This window comes from Lampris incognitus, chromosome 20 (genome assembly GCF_029633865.1).
Source record: "Lampris incognitus isolate fLamInc1 chromosome 20, fLamInc1.hap2, whole genome shotgun sequence".
In the NCBI taxonomy this organism is placed as follows: Eukaryota; Metazoa; Chordata; class Actinopteri; order Lampriformes; family Lampridae; genus Lampris; species Lampris incognitus.
Genome location: NC_079230.1, coordinates 7,177,468 through 7,191,273, shown reverse-complemented (window position 1 = coordinate 7,191,273; position 13,806 = coordinate 7,177,468). Strand labels below are relative to the sequence as shown.

The following is a 13,806-nucleotide window of genomic DNA, read 5'->3' as shown; positions in this document are numbered from 1 at the left end:
AAGTCCCTGAGGCACCAACTGATGGAGAGACGACGGAGAGAGTCAGGATAAGGACAAGAATCAGAGCACCAGACAGAAGAGGGGAAAATACTGTTGATTCGTTATGAACATTTGGAAAGGGGTCCTTTTTTGAAAATTGCTTTGCCCAGAGAGCCTCCTGTCACAGTTTGCACACATAACAAGTGCTGTCTAGATTTCCATAACAAGTCTGTTAGCTGAAGCGAAGCTAGGCTACGACTTTGTTGGGGTTTTTTTTGGAATCACAAGGAATCGTAAAGAGAGGGATAAAAACAGGACGCGTTGAGCATGACGAGGGGGACAAGGTTTCTGTGTTTACCGCTTTGGCCTCTGACGCTCTTCAGCCTGCTGACCGGCGTGAAGATGCTGGAGTTTGGCGGGGCGCCGGGCCAGTGGGCTCGCTATGGTCGTTGGGAGGCCGGCTCTGTGGGCGAGCTGAGCTTCAGCCTGAAAACGAATATCAGCAAGGCTCTTGTTCTCTACCTGGATGATGGAGGCAACTGCGACTTCATGGAGCTGCTGATTGCTGGCGGGCGCCTACAGCTGCGCTTTGCCATCCACTGCGCCGAGCCAGCCACTTTGCACATGGAGACACCGGTCAACGATGACCGTTGGCACATGGTCCTGCTCACCCGGAATTTCCGCGAGACCCTGCTGATGGTGGACGGGGAGACCAAAGTGGCTGAGGTCAAGTCCAAGAGGAAGGAGATGGCAGTGGTCAGTGACCTGTTCGTGGGAGGCATTCCGCCCGATGTACGACTATCGGCGCTGACCTCTAGCACAGTGAAGTACGAGCCACCGTTCCAAGGCTTGATCTCCAACCTGAAGGTGGGGGAGATGCCTCCTACTCTTCTCAACAGCCAGGGCATACAGAGCGACCTGGAGTACCTGTGTACCAAACAGAACCCCTGCTTCAACGGAGGATTTTGCTCCATCCAATTCGGTGAGGTGCACTGTGACTGCACCCACACTCGCTTCAAGGGGAAGTACTGCAAGGAAGGTAAGCTATCCCTGGTCCCTACTTGATATACTGACTATGTAATTCATTTTATCACTTCTTTTGGTTGTCCAGTATCTACCAGTTGCTGGATGCCCAATATCTGGATTCATAGTAAATCAGTTTGAATTTGACCCATGCAACTTTATTGTACTTATATTATTACTATCAGCTTGAAAACCTTGATTTTGTCATGGCCGAAGTCATCAGGCGTCATCTTCTGGCCTGTTGTGAGCCACTGAAGAGCAGTACAAGTGTTATTTCTTTAAAATACTGAAATTATTCCAATATTGTCTCTCTCCTGAACGCTCTGTTCCTGCCAAAGAAGTAGCAAGTGACTTACCAGCTTGGGGCGAGGCAAAGGGAAGTCTACCTGGCTGTTGTCTCTTGATAGAATAAGTACGTTGTCAACAAAACAGCCCTGTTGACAGAGAAATAGAGACTGATGGAAGAGGTCATCCTTCAGTTTGCTTTACAAGGAGGATATTTAGGCTAGTGAACATTTCGCTGACCCAGAGTAAAATGGGCTACGGTCAAATAAAACGGCGCTCCGAAGTTTCTTTCCTCAAAGGACTGATTGAGTTGTTGAAGGACAAGCAGCGTTGTTTGGGGTTTTGTGGCTTGCTCGTGATAGCGAGAGGCAGAACAGACGACAATTTGTGTGGCGTTAAGATCTTTTAAGATGAATACTTGACATTGAAGGTGCTGACTGGCCAGGTTGAGCAATTAAGATTTGAAACCACACATTGTCCACTGGCTTTCTGTCTTGCTCTGTTTTTCTTCCTTGCTTCCTTCATTCCTTCCTTTCTTTCTTTCAAATCCAAATGTAGTGGCGTATACCTTGCTCTTCCCTTCATTTGCTTTTGGGAAGTGCTCCCGTGCTGTCAGCTCATGTCAGACTCTGTTCTGCTCTAGACCTCTTGCTCCCTCCTTCACTGACACATCCCATTTCCATATCTGTGTTCCTCCTCTCCACCGTTCATCTCTCTCTCTGTTTCTGTTCTCCCCCAAGCGGTTACTTCACCCGTCTCCTACCTTCTCCTCTCAAGGCTATCTGGGCTTTCCATCACCCCTCACCTCCCTGCTGCTCTCCTCAATACCCGCCCCTCCCATTCTCTCTCTCTCTCTCTCTCTCTCCTGAGTTTCCTCCCCTACGCCCACTTATCTCTCTCTCACCCTTACCTGCTGTCAGCACTTCCAATCCCCCTCTCCTCTGTCTCTCCACCTCCTTCTCTAGCACTTATCTCCCTTCTCTCTCTTCCTCACCTTGTCTGCCTCTACTCTCTCTTTCTCTCTCTCGCTCCCTCTTTCTCTCATTCCCTATGCATCCATCCAAGCCACTTGCTGGCATTTTCTCCATTTGCACTGAGGAAAAACACCTCAGTCTACATTCTCTTAGCATTTTGCAGCATTAATGCTGCTAAGGCTTCACTTGCCATTGTTGAGCATTTGTTTGAACTCTACTCTTTTTTTTTAATGTGGTCCTCGCACGCTTTCACAGTACAGACACACAACGAACGGTATTTGCCCAAATAAAATATCTTTTTCATTTTGTTTCCAACGCTGAAGTGCTGCTTATGATGGATTTGAGATAATGATAGGAGCGGATTCCGGTGTGCGGATGGGATTAGGCTCAAAGCCCCCATGTGGATTTGGTGTAGAAGGTGTTTGTAATGGGTCACGTGGACATGACGGAGCGCGTGTAGCGGACCGGAAGCTGCTGTGATGTTTGGTCCCATTTTCAGTCCGGGAAAACGCCGAGCAGGCCCGGCATCCTCCGTCCCGTGTCCGATGAGTTATCGCTGGTTATTGAGACCCGGTACCACGGCAAGCGATACCACCGCCGGATAGCAATGGTTCTGTCTCCCTCAGATGCCCCACCCACCCACATACACACACACATGCACACGCACACACGCATGCACACATGCACACACACAAGCACGCACGCACACATATTTCTCTCTCTCTCTTTCAAAGTGCATCTGTCTCTGTATTTTTTTCTTCTCTTTCTTCTATTTCTCGGTTCCTTTCATCCTTTCTGTGTGTCAGACTGCTGTGTGTTTGCTGGGAGCAGATACTGCTGCCTGGCTCTCGGCTAAATTGAGAGCAGAATACCAATGCAGTGCCACTGTGACTGCAGGAAACATTTGTCCTTTTCAAATGGAGAGAGAGAGAGAGAGAGAGATGAGGGAGAGAGAAGAGAGAGATGAGGGAGAGAGAGATGAGGGAGAGAGAAGAGAGAGATGGAGGAGAGAGAGATGAGGGAGAGAGAAGAGAGATTGAGGGAGAGAGAAACAAGGGGAGAGGAGAGAGAGAGATCGAGGGAGAGAGGAGAGAGAGAGAGATTGAGGGAGAGAGACGAGAGAGATTGAGGGAGAGAGAAGAGAGAGAGATGGAGGGAGAGAGGAGAGAGAGATGAGGGGGAGAGAAGAGAGATTGAGGGAGAGAGAAACAAGGGGAGAGGAGAGAGAGAGATCGAGGGAGAGAGAGAGAGAGATTGAGGAAGAGAGGAGAGAGAGAGAGAGAGAGAGAGAGAGAGAGAGAGAGAGAGAGAGAGAGAGAGAGAGGGGGAGAGAGATGGAAACAGAACCAGCGAAGAGAGGCAGGCGAACCACTGAGAGAGAAATGGCAGATCGACAGTGAGGCATGGTGAATGCGAGAGAGAACAGGAGGAGACAGCGTGGAGATGTTCATTTCCTCAGTGTTAATTTATTTGTGGGACTTTTTGTTTTTTGGTTTGTGGACAGTAAATTGGGTCATTAAGTCTCACTGCCGGAGCAGCGGCGTATTTGTACCTTTTATCCAACACATGGGCAAGAATGCAAAGGTTTCTCTCTCTCTCTCTCTCTCTCTCTCTCTCTCTCTCTCCCTCTCTCCCTCTCTCACTCTATTTTAGTTGGTTTAAGCCACTTAGATGTCTGTTCCAACAAATCTGTGTCTTGCTGCGTTAGCGCCGCTCTGGAGAGGCTCCGTCAAAGGAGAGCTTATTTTGAAGGGGCTGCCTCCTGCTCTCGTTGGAGAGAAACTAACACACTGACACACATGAACAGTATTAAATAGACTGTCAAGTCGACTCAAGGCAACTTTATTTGTGTAGCCCATTATCACAAATTACAAAATTTGCCTTGGTGGGCTTTAGAGCAGCACAGCATCCTGTCCCGAGACTGTCAGTCTGAACATGTGACCAGTCCGGGTCGAACCAACCTCTACATCATATGCAAGATGAAGAATAACAAACCAAGATGACGAAGCTCCTCTAGCTGCTGGAAGGAGACACCGAGGATGGGTTCGTGATATGTTTCCGATGGTGCAGATCAGAAAAGGCTCTCCTCTCCTCCTTCCTCCTTCGAGGTGATACCACTATGGATGCAAGGTCCAGAAAAAGGGTTTTGCAGGCTCTGATGCAGATGTCAGAATTTACCAATGAACCAACTGAGTCTGACACAGCGATGTGGCTTTCAAGTGTGCCTCCGACATGAACGGAGGAGAAATTCAGCTGTACTTTTGAACCGTGTGATTGAGACCACCCTGCATTACACAAACCCTCCCAACGGATGTGCACATACATACACACCGAATGACTGAAAGGTCTGAAATGAGTCTTACCCAGTCAAAATAATGTCTTTCAGACTTATAAAATCCTACACAACGATAAACATCTGCTGAAAGCATCCATCCAACCAATTATCTTAATCGCTCATCCTGCTCTCAGGGTCACGGGGATGCTGGAGCCTATCCCAGCAGTCATTGGGCGGCAGGCGGGGAGACACCCTGGACAGGCTGCCAGGACATCACAGGGCCGATTTAAAAATTTTTTTTTAAAAAAGACAAGAAAAAAAAAACGCTGTAAAGGTGGCGGCACGGTGCGCCAGTGGTCAGCACTGTTGCCTCACAGCAAGAAGGTCCTGGGTTCGAACTCCAGGCCGTCCCAGGTCCTTTCTGTGTGGAGTTTGGATGTTCTCTCCGTGTCTGCGTGGGTTTCCTCCGGGTGCTCTGGTTTCCTCCCACCATGAAAAAGACATGCATGTTAGGGTTAATACTCCTGCCTGTGCCCCTGAGCAAGGCAATGGAAGAAGAACTGGAGTTCGTCCCCGGGTGCTGCAGCTGCCCACTGCTCCTATACAGTAGGATGGGCTACATGCAGAAAATGAATTCATTGTAAGAATACAATGACAAAATACAGTGGCTTTCTTCTAAAGGAAGGAAAGCTAAGGAAGTCGACATGACTTTACTATTTTGCTGTTTTTCCTTAAACTACCTGTATGAATCCTGTCTCCTGTTGCAGTGATTTGAATTCCTTATCAGTAACTTGTTGCTACTGATTGACCAATTAGGCCACTGAGAGTCATTTGAGTTTATTTGATCGTCCTGTTGTTCAGATGACTAGGAGGGCGTTTATGACAGGTGAATACGGACGCCCTACAGACTCAACCTGTTTCCCTGAACTACTTATTGATATCTGAGGCAGATTGAGACGCTGCCTTGCACTTCCATACAATCACAGCCTGTATATATGTCCATCCATCCATCCATCCGTTATCTTAACCACTTATCCTGCTGTCAGGGTCGCGAGGATGCTGGAGCCTATCCCAGCAGTCATTGGGCGGCAGGCGGAGAGACACCCTGGACAGTCCCAGACCATCACAGGGCATATATATATATGTGTGTGTGTGTGTGTGTGTGTGTGTGTGTGTGTTTGAAATATGTGTGTAAGCCTTTCGGGCAAATTGGTTTCTAATTAAAGCTGTTATTTGTGCTGTAAAGGCTGTTGTTTTTATAATTGAAGGTGACCCTCGCCTTTTGTCCCCCTGCCCCAAATAGTGATGCAGGGCCAAGCATTGCCAGGCCCTTAACGCGGCGTAATTAGAGGTTAAATGAGCCTGAGAAAATGACTGCTGTGATATTCTTGCCATACGCTCATTCATTCACCCCCTCACCCCGCATGGGAGCAGCGTTTTACTGTATTGCCGAAGCTGCAGGTGTACTTGGTTGAAAAGCTAATGTGTCAACGACAACAAAAAAAGAAGTGAATTATTGCCACATTTTTTCCTGTAACGTTACACAAGTCAGTTTATTCTGATCCTGCAGAGAGGGATACGTCCAAGACCTTTCTTCCTGCACAGTTCAGTTTACCGGTTAGAATGGATGGGGATGGTGGTCGGAAGAAGAAAACGTGCACAAAATACAATGGGAAAGTTTTGGTCAGCTGCTCACAGGACAGCTTAGGAATGCTGTTTTTACTCAGGTGAACAATTTCTTTCTAAATAGTGTCTCTACAATACATATTGGGGAAAAATTTAATTATTTTATTTATTTGTTTATTTTTGGATTTTGCTATACTTATTAATCCCTGTAGGGAAATACTTCTCTGCATTTGACCCGTCCTAGCTGTGTAGCTAGGAGCAGTGTGCAGCTGCAGTGCCCGGGGACCAACTCCAATTTGTCTTGCCCACTGCCTTGCTCAGGGGCACAGACAGGAGTATTACCCCTAACATGTCTTGTCTTTTTGATGGTGGGAGGAAACCGTAGCACCCAGAGAAAACCCACCGCAGACACGGGGAGAACATGCAAACTCCACACAGAAAGGACCTGGGATGACCCCCAAGTTTGGACTACCCCGGAGTTCGAACCCAGAACCACCTTGTTGTGAGGCGACAGCGCTAACCAGTGCGGACCCGATTTTAACCCCGATTTTAACAAGTGCTAACAATTAGCACTTTGCTATTTCAGTATATTGATGAGGTGCACTGACTAGTAAATGAAATAATTTTCCGCTCAATCACCAAAGGTCAGATGCCGGATGTAAAGTGATTTGCAGCAAGAAATTTCACCTGGAGTCAGCTGTTTATGAGGGGTCACGCACTATATAATAGCCCGAGGTTGTGACCATAAATCACTGATAAAATACTCAACTGCAATCTGTAATTGCAATTGATTACATTAAAATGGATAACCTTCATTACCATATTAGTATAGCTCGGAGAATTCCGATACCTGTCAAATTTGGACAGAAAAAAAAAAAGATGATTAAGTTGAAGGAACAAGCCTCTTGTGGTTGGCCTTGCAGAGGCAATCGTGTTTTTGAACTGACCTTGTAGAGCAGCAATGAACAAAAAGCAAAAAATCTGCTTCACCAGTTACTTCACGCCACCCCCCACCCCCCCAATTCACTCTCATCATCACTTTTTATTGTACACGTTGGAATAAAGCAGATCTTGGGTCTCCGTAGTGACCCATAGTTAACAGGCTTGGCCTCTGCAAATTGAGGTAGAAGTCTCCTTTGACCACAAGCATTTGACTTTGAGAGAGAGAGAGAGCGAGAGACGGATGTGTTCATGGAGGAAAGGCTTCATGTTCAGACAGATCTTGTGGCGATGCTTGAGCGTGAACCGCCTTGCACGGACACCGTTTCCAGGCCGGTGTATCTGGCCACATCAGCTGTTCTGATTCACGCCGCGAGGACCCCTGGTGCACCTCTTAAACCGCGACACCTGAACAGCAGCCGGGGCAGAGGACGCGGAGGACGGCCATATATCACAGCGATAATTGCACCATCCCCCCTATAGCAGCAACCACGGAGCGGGACGGTAGCAAGGGTGTCTGATAAATGACCTCGCAATTAACTTGTCCCATATCCATAAATAAATACAGCCCTAATGAGGGGGACGGCAACCCGTAAGGGCTCCCGAAGTGGTTCTATAGATAACCTTATCACCAGCTTGTCTGGCTATTGTTGATGGGAGATGATGGGATGGGGATGCGTTTGTGTGTCTGTGTGTATGTGTGTGTCGAACAAATCCGAGCTATTCCATTCCACACACCATCCAACCACATGCATTAGGGGTAATGAAGCTCTCGGATGGCGTCTAAGCGAGCTTTACTTCCAGCAGGTCATTGTGAAGTCTCTTGTTGGATCTGATGTCTAGCTTCGATAGTGTTTATCTCGGCTGCATTGTCTGACTTTGGCGCCGCTGTTGTTGTGTTGGATGCTGGGACTTCTGGGTTGTAAAGGAGCTGTCGTTATCATCTCATATCCAAGACAGTGGTGAGACTACAGATGGCTTCCTCTTTCCTTCCTCTTTTTATACACAAGACACAATCCCATCAATTCAGTCTTTCTGCTGGATGTTGTACCCTGTGGGCAGCAAGGGTAACACACTGCAAGATCTAATCACAATTGTGTGTGTACTGTTATGGGTATTAAATTCGACGCAAATAGAGATTATAGCCTGGAACATTGCTGAAGTCAGATGGCAGTCGCGCCCAAAACTATCAAGTAAATCAAGTAAAGCTAATTGGAATTTCCCATTTTAAAAAGAAAAAGCGGAGAGCAATAATAGCTTTGATTTTTATTTACAGCAAGTCTGGTGGTGACAACACCTCAAAGAGAACTTGAATATAACACTCAAAAGTAGTAAAGATGGAGTAAAAAATGTCCTTATGAAAGTTCTCAAAAACACACACACACACACACACACAAAATATGCTCAGTTCCAGCAAGTGGAGTTGGATGGAGTGTTACGTTTCATCTTTATGGAAATCTGTTCCACAGAGCAAAGCTGCAAAAAAGAGTGACTTCAGGCCACCCTCGATGGAGTCGCTGAGAGATTAGTGGATGACCTTCCCGATGATCCGCCTCATCCATCTGTCTGGCTGGTTGTTGTCTCAGCGGTAGAGTTGTGTAGCTGGGTTAGAACCGTGTTGTCCCTGATGTGGAAAATTGTCTTTGGCTTCACCACAATCAACATAGTTTACACAAGGACAAATATAAAAAAGCAGAACAGCTTCACCACAATCAAAATGAGGGACAAGACAATAGTAAACAAAAATAACTTTGGGAACTTGGAATTTAAATAGGGTGAAATAGGCCAATTACAAAAAGTAAAATGTGTTGGGGCATCCGGGTGGCGTTGGTGGTCTGTTCCATCATCTGCCAACACGGGGCTTGCCGGTTCGAATCTCCGTGTTACCTCCCACTTGGTTGGGTGTCCCTACAGACACAGTTGGCCATGTCTGCGGGTGAGAAGCCGGATGTGGGTGTGTGTCCTGCTCGCTGCACTAGCGCCTCCTCTGGTCGGTCGGGGCACCTGTTCAGGGGGGACAGGGAACTGAGGGTAATATCGTGATTGTCCCATGCGCTACGTCCCCCTGGCGAAACTCCTCGCTGTCAGGTGAAAAGAAGCGGCTGGCATGTATCACATGGTAGAAGCATGTGGTAGTCTGCAGCCCTCCATGGATCGGCAGACGGGGTTGAGCAGTGACTGGAACGGCTCGGAAGAGCGGGGTAGTTGGCTAAGTACAACTGGAGAGAAAAAGCGGGGCCAAATCCGAAAGAAAAAAAGAAAACGTGCAATGTACCAAAATTTGCAAGCATAAGACCAATCTACAGATTCAGCGAGGGGTGAAGTAAGGGAGTGGCCCGAATTCAAACTGTGGGTACAATGGATGGGATGGATAAATTGTTATGTCAAGAGCTTTCTTTTTGGCATTCAGTACATGCCTGCCATTTAGTTACATCTGTGTTTTCCCTGTGATGTTACTGGACATATTAACCACTCCTGACAGTTTCCCTTTACATTTGACATCCAAGTGTCCATACCACTTGACCATGTTAAAAGACAAGATGCTTTCTACCAGATTTGTGTACACCATTTCAAGAATTTTCTGGCTCACCCAGAAGTCATTAAGCTTCCTGAGTAAGAATAACCTCTGCATAGCTTTTTAAAAAAAACATAATACGTGTTATCTATAAAAATAAGATGGCTATCTATATAAGTTCCCAAATATCTTAAAACAACTAACTTTTCAATAGGTTGCCCTAAAATTTTAAGGGGTTGACACAAGTCTGAAATGTAGAGTTTAACGGATATTACCATTTCCATGGTTTTACTAATGTTTATCTCAAGAGCACTCAATTGACACCAATTCTGGAGGGATGTTGCATGATTAAAATACAAACTCTCCCCTGCAGTGCCACGTAAGAGGCTGATGAGCGCCATATCATCAGCGTATTTAAGTAAACTCAAATCTGAGTCTTGGATTCTGAATTCACTGTTGTACACTGAAAGTAATAGGGGTGCTAGAATGGGACCTTGGGGCATGCCTGTATTTAAAATAGTCAGTACTGACACGTTGCAGTTAAAGGAAACTCTTTGTGAATGGTCAGACAGAAAAGCTCTGATCCACGAAAGTAGACCCTAAGATCCAAAAGCCTTTGAAGGATAATAATATGTGTCTTCATATTATGAGCAAAGCAAAGAGGAGCTGAACTAAAATCAGTAAATAAAACTCTGGCATCGTGTGTCGTCAGTTGGTGATGTTTGGCAACTGTATCAATTAAAGATAGGGTTGCGTCATCAGTACCTCTTGATTTTTTTTGTATGCAAATTGGAGGAGGTCAAGATGACAGGCCACAGAAGGTTTTAGATACGTAGATAGAACCCTTTCCATACATTTACACAGAATAATGGTAAGTGTTATTGGTCTAAAATCATTTTAAAGGCTAGCTCCTGATTTCTTGGGTACAGGCACTGTATTTGACAGTTTCCGGGAGCTAGGTATAGTGCTCTTATCCAGCAGAGGGATAAAACTTGCCAGCTGGGTAGGCACAATCTTTTAGCACTTGTCTGGTCAGGCCATCAGGGCCTGGGGCCTTGTTTGGTTTAATGCAGGTGAGGATAACTGCAATGTTGCACTTTCTAAGAACTCATGGAGCATATATAAGAATTTTGGTGCACACCATGTCACATTCTGTATTGAAGTCCCCTATGTCATACCTACTATATAAAAGGTTCAAACTATTTACGAGGGAAGGATTGTTCAGATGAGAATGAGTACTTTTCTGTTTCGGGTCTCTCTACCGACCATAAAATGTAGGCCTTCTCATGCCTGCTTATCGTTACCCATGCAGAACCAGCTCTCAACCTTGTCTTTGTATTCTAATTTTGCTTTGTTTGTTTTAGATCTGAATTCCCCCTTTTTCTCTGATCAAGTCAGTATCACCTTTAAGAAAAGAACACTTTTTTGAATGAAATGAACGAAAGCCACTTTATTTTGTCATTGTGCAGGTTACAATGAAATGTGTTTTCTGCATGTAGCCCCTCCTATTGCATAGGAGCAGTGGGCAGCTGCAGCACCCGGAGACCAACTCCAGTTCTTCTTTCCATTGCCTTACTTAGGGGTACAAACAGGAGCATAAACCCTCGCATGCATATCTTTTTGATGGTGGGAGGAAACCAGAGCATCCGGAGGAAACCCACGCAGACACGGGGAGAACATGCAAACTCCACACAGAAAGGACCTGAGACGGCCTGGGGTTCGAACCCAGGACCTTCTTACTGTGAGGCAACAGTGCTGACCACTGGGCCACCATGCTGCCCGCACTTTTTCTTACTAAGATACATTCTGAGATTTTTAGATAGCCTTGGTGTATTATTAGGAAATATTTCGACCGTTTTTGTCTGGACACAGTTGCTTTCACAGAATATTGTGTAGGAAATGATAGTATCTGTCACGTCATGTGCACTGTGGAAACAGTTGCCGGTCTGTATCATCGAACCCGTCTCTCAGCTCCTCTTTGCTTTGCCCAGTCCACAGCTGGATCTGTTTAGTCATCGGTTTCTCTTGCGTTACCTTCACTCGATACTTGGGAAGCAGGTGTACAACATTGTGGTCTGACTTACCCCGTGGTGAGAGGCACACAGCCTTGTAAGCATCAGCTATTCAACCTCTCATTATCCGGTCCGGGAACGTAGATTAAAATTATGGTGCTCTGTCTGACTCCCCTCTCTTAATAGAGTGGTGAAAAAGACAAACAGAGTTCGCTGTCGTGGATATTGAATTGCGTTGCCCAGTTGTTATCCACAAAAATACCTATTCCACCTCCTACTCATCTGATGTAAGTTCATCCTGTCGGCCTTAATTGTGGTGTAACCCCTAAAAACAATGTGTGTTGTGTCCTCTTTGAGCCATATTTCTGTCAAACACATTAGATTGCTCCGTCTAAAGTTGCAGTCATGATCAACTTTTGCTGTCAGTTCAGTTTTGTTATTCAGTGGCCGCACATTTGACAGAGTAATCAAAAGACGTTGACGTCCATTTCTTCTGAGTCTTTCTCTTATATCTCCTCTTTAACCTCGTTTCGTTTTTTTTTTTTTTTTTAATTTTCCCCCCTTTTTCTCCGAAGTTGTACTTGGCTAATCACCCCACTCTTCCGAGCCGTCCTGGTCTCTGCACCACCCCCCTCTGCCGATCGGGGGGGAGGGCTGCAGACTACCACATGCCTCCTCCGATACATGTGGAGTCGCCAGCCGCTTCTTTTCACCTTACAGTTACAAGTTTCGCCAGGCGGACGTAGCGTATGGGAGGATCACGCTAAATCCCCCTCCCCCTCCAACAGGCACCCCCAACTGACCAGAGGAGGCGCTAGTGCAGCGACCAGGACACATACCCGCATCCGGCTTCCCTCCCGCAGACACGGCCAATTGCGTCTGTAGGGCCGCCCGACCAAGCCGTAGGTGACATGGGGTTTCGAACCAGCGATCCCCATGTTGGTAGGCAACGGAAAAGACCGCTACGCCACCCGGACGCCCTTTAAACCTCATTTCTGTTTTTTCATCCATGTCTCGTGCTGGGATTCTTGATCAGCTCAGCGCAGTCGTCTGGTAGATGTGAAAGCAAGACACTGATTTTTGCGTGAGGTTGGAGGGCTAGCAGGTGCTCCCGGGGATACGTGAGCATGCCATTCTTTACATCCCATCCCAAACTTGCCGTGGTTAGGATGGCTGCAAAACATATAGCCATCCGTAATGTGAGGAATCTCATTTCCAAGCAGCTCCGAGTAAATACTGAAGTACACTTGGAGCAAAAACATGCTGAAAAACATACAAACGTATTGGACAACACTGATCGTGAATCAGAGCTGCACCCCCGGAAGGGAGTGTGTGGATTTGTGTGGATTTTTCTGTGGGGAAAGACAGACTAATTGGAGGAGCTGTTTTGATCGCCAAAGAAATCTGTGCCTTTGTTTAAATTACCTCCACTGGGAATTCGTGCAGCACCAGCAGTGCTGCGTGTTACTGCATGCTACTACATGGTACTGCATGTTACTGCATGTTACTGCATGTTACTACATATTACTGCATGGTACTGCATGTTACTGCTAGTGCTGCGTGTTACTGCATGCTACTACATGGTACTGCATGTTACTACATGTTACTGCATGTTACTACATATTACTGCATGGTACTGCATGTTACTGCTAGTGCTGCGTGTTACTGCATGCTACTACATGGTACTGCATGTTACTACATGTTACCACATATTACTGCATGGTACTGCATGTTACTGCTAGTGCTGCGTGTTACTGCATGCTACTACATGGTACTGCATGTTACTACATGTTACTGCATGTTACTACATATTACTGCATGGTACTGCATGTTACTGCGTGTTACTGCATGCTACTACATGGTACTGCATGTTACTGCATGTTACTGCTAGTGCTGCGTGTTACTGCATGCTACTACATGGTACTGCATGTTACTGCATGCTACTACATGGTACTGCATGTTACTGCATGTTACTGCATGGTACTGCATGATACTGCTAGTGCTGCGTGTTACTGCATGCTACTGCATGGTACTGCATGTTACTACATGTTACTGCATGGTACTGCGTGTTACTGCATGCTACTACATGGTACTGCATGTTACTACATGTTACATGCTGTAAGTTACCATGCCTTGCTCAAGCACGATTCAGCAGGGTAGATGCTTGTCGCCATAGGG

General features: G+C 46.4%; 1 protein-coding gene across 1 annotated transcript in view; it reads left to right on the top strand.

Annotated features, from left to right (window-relative positions):
* Window positions 1-306: 306 nt before the first annotated feature.
* Window positions 307-13,806, top strand: part of nrxn2b (neurexin 2b) — a 919,866-nt gene continuing 906,366 nt past the window's right edge. Inside the window, exon 1 of the mRNA XM_056300763.1 lies at window positions 307-1,018. Coding sequence (XP_056156738.1) covers window positions 307-1,018 — 712 coding nt within the window. The remainder of the gene's footprint in view (window positions 1,019-13,806) is intronic.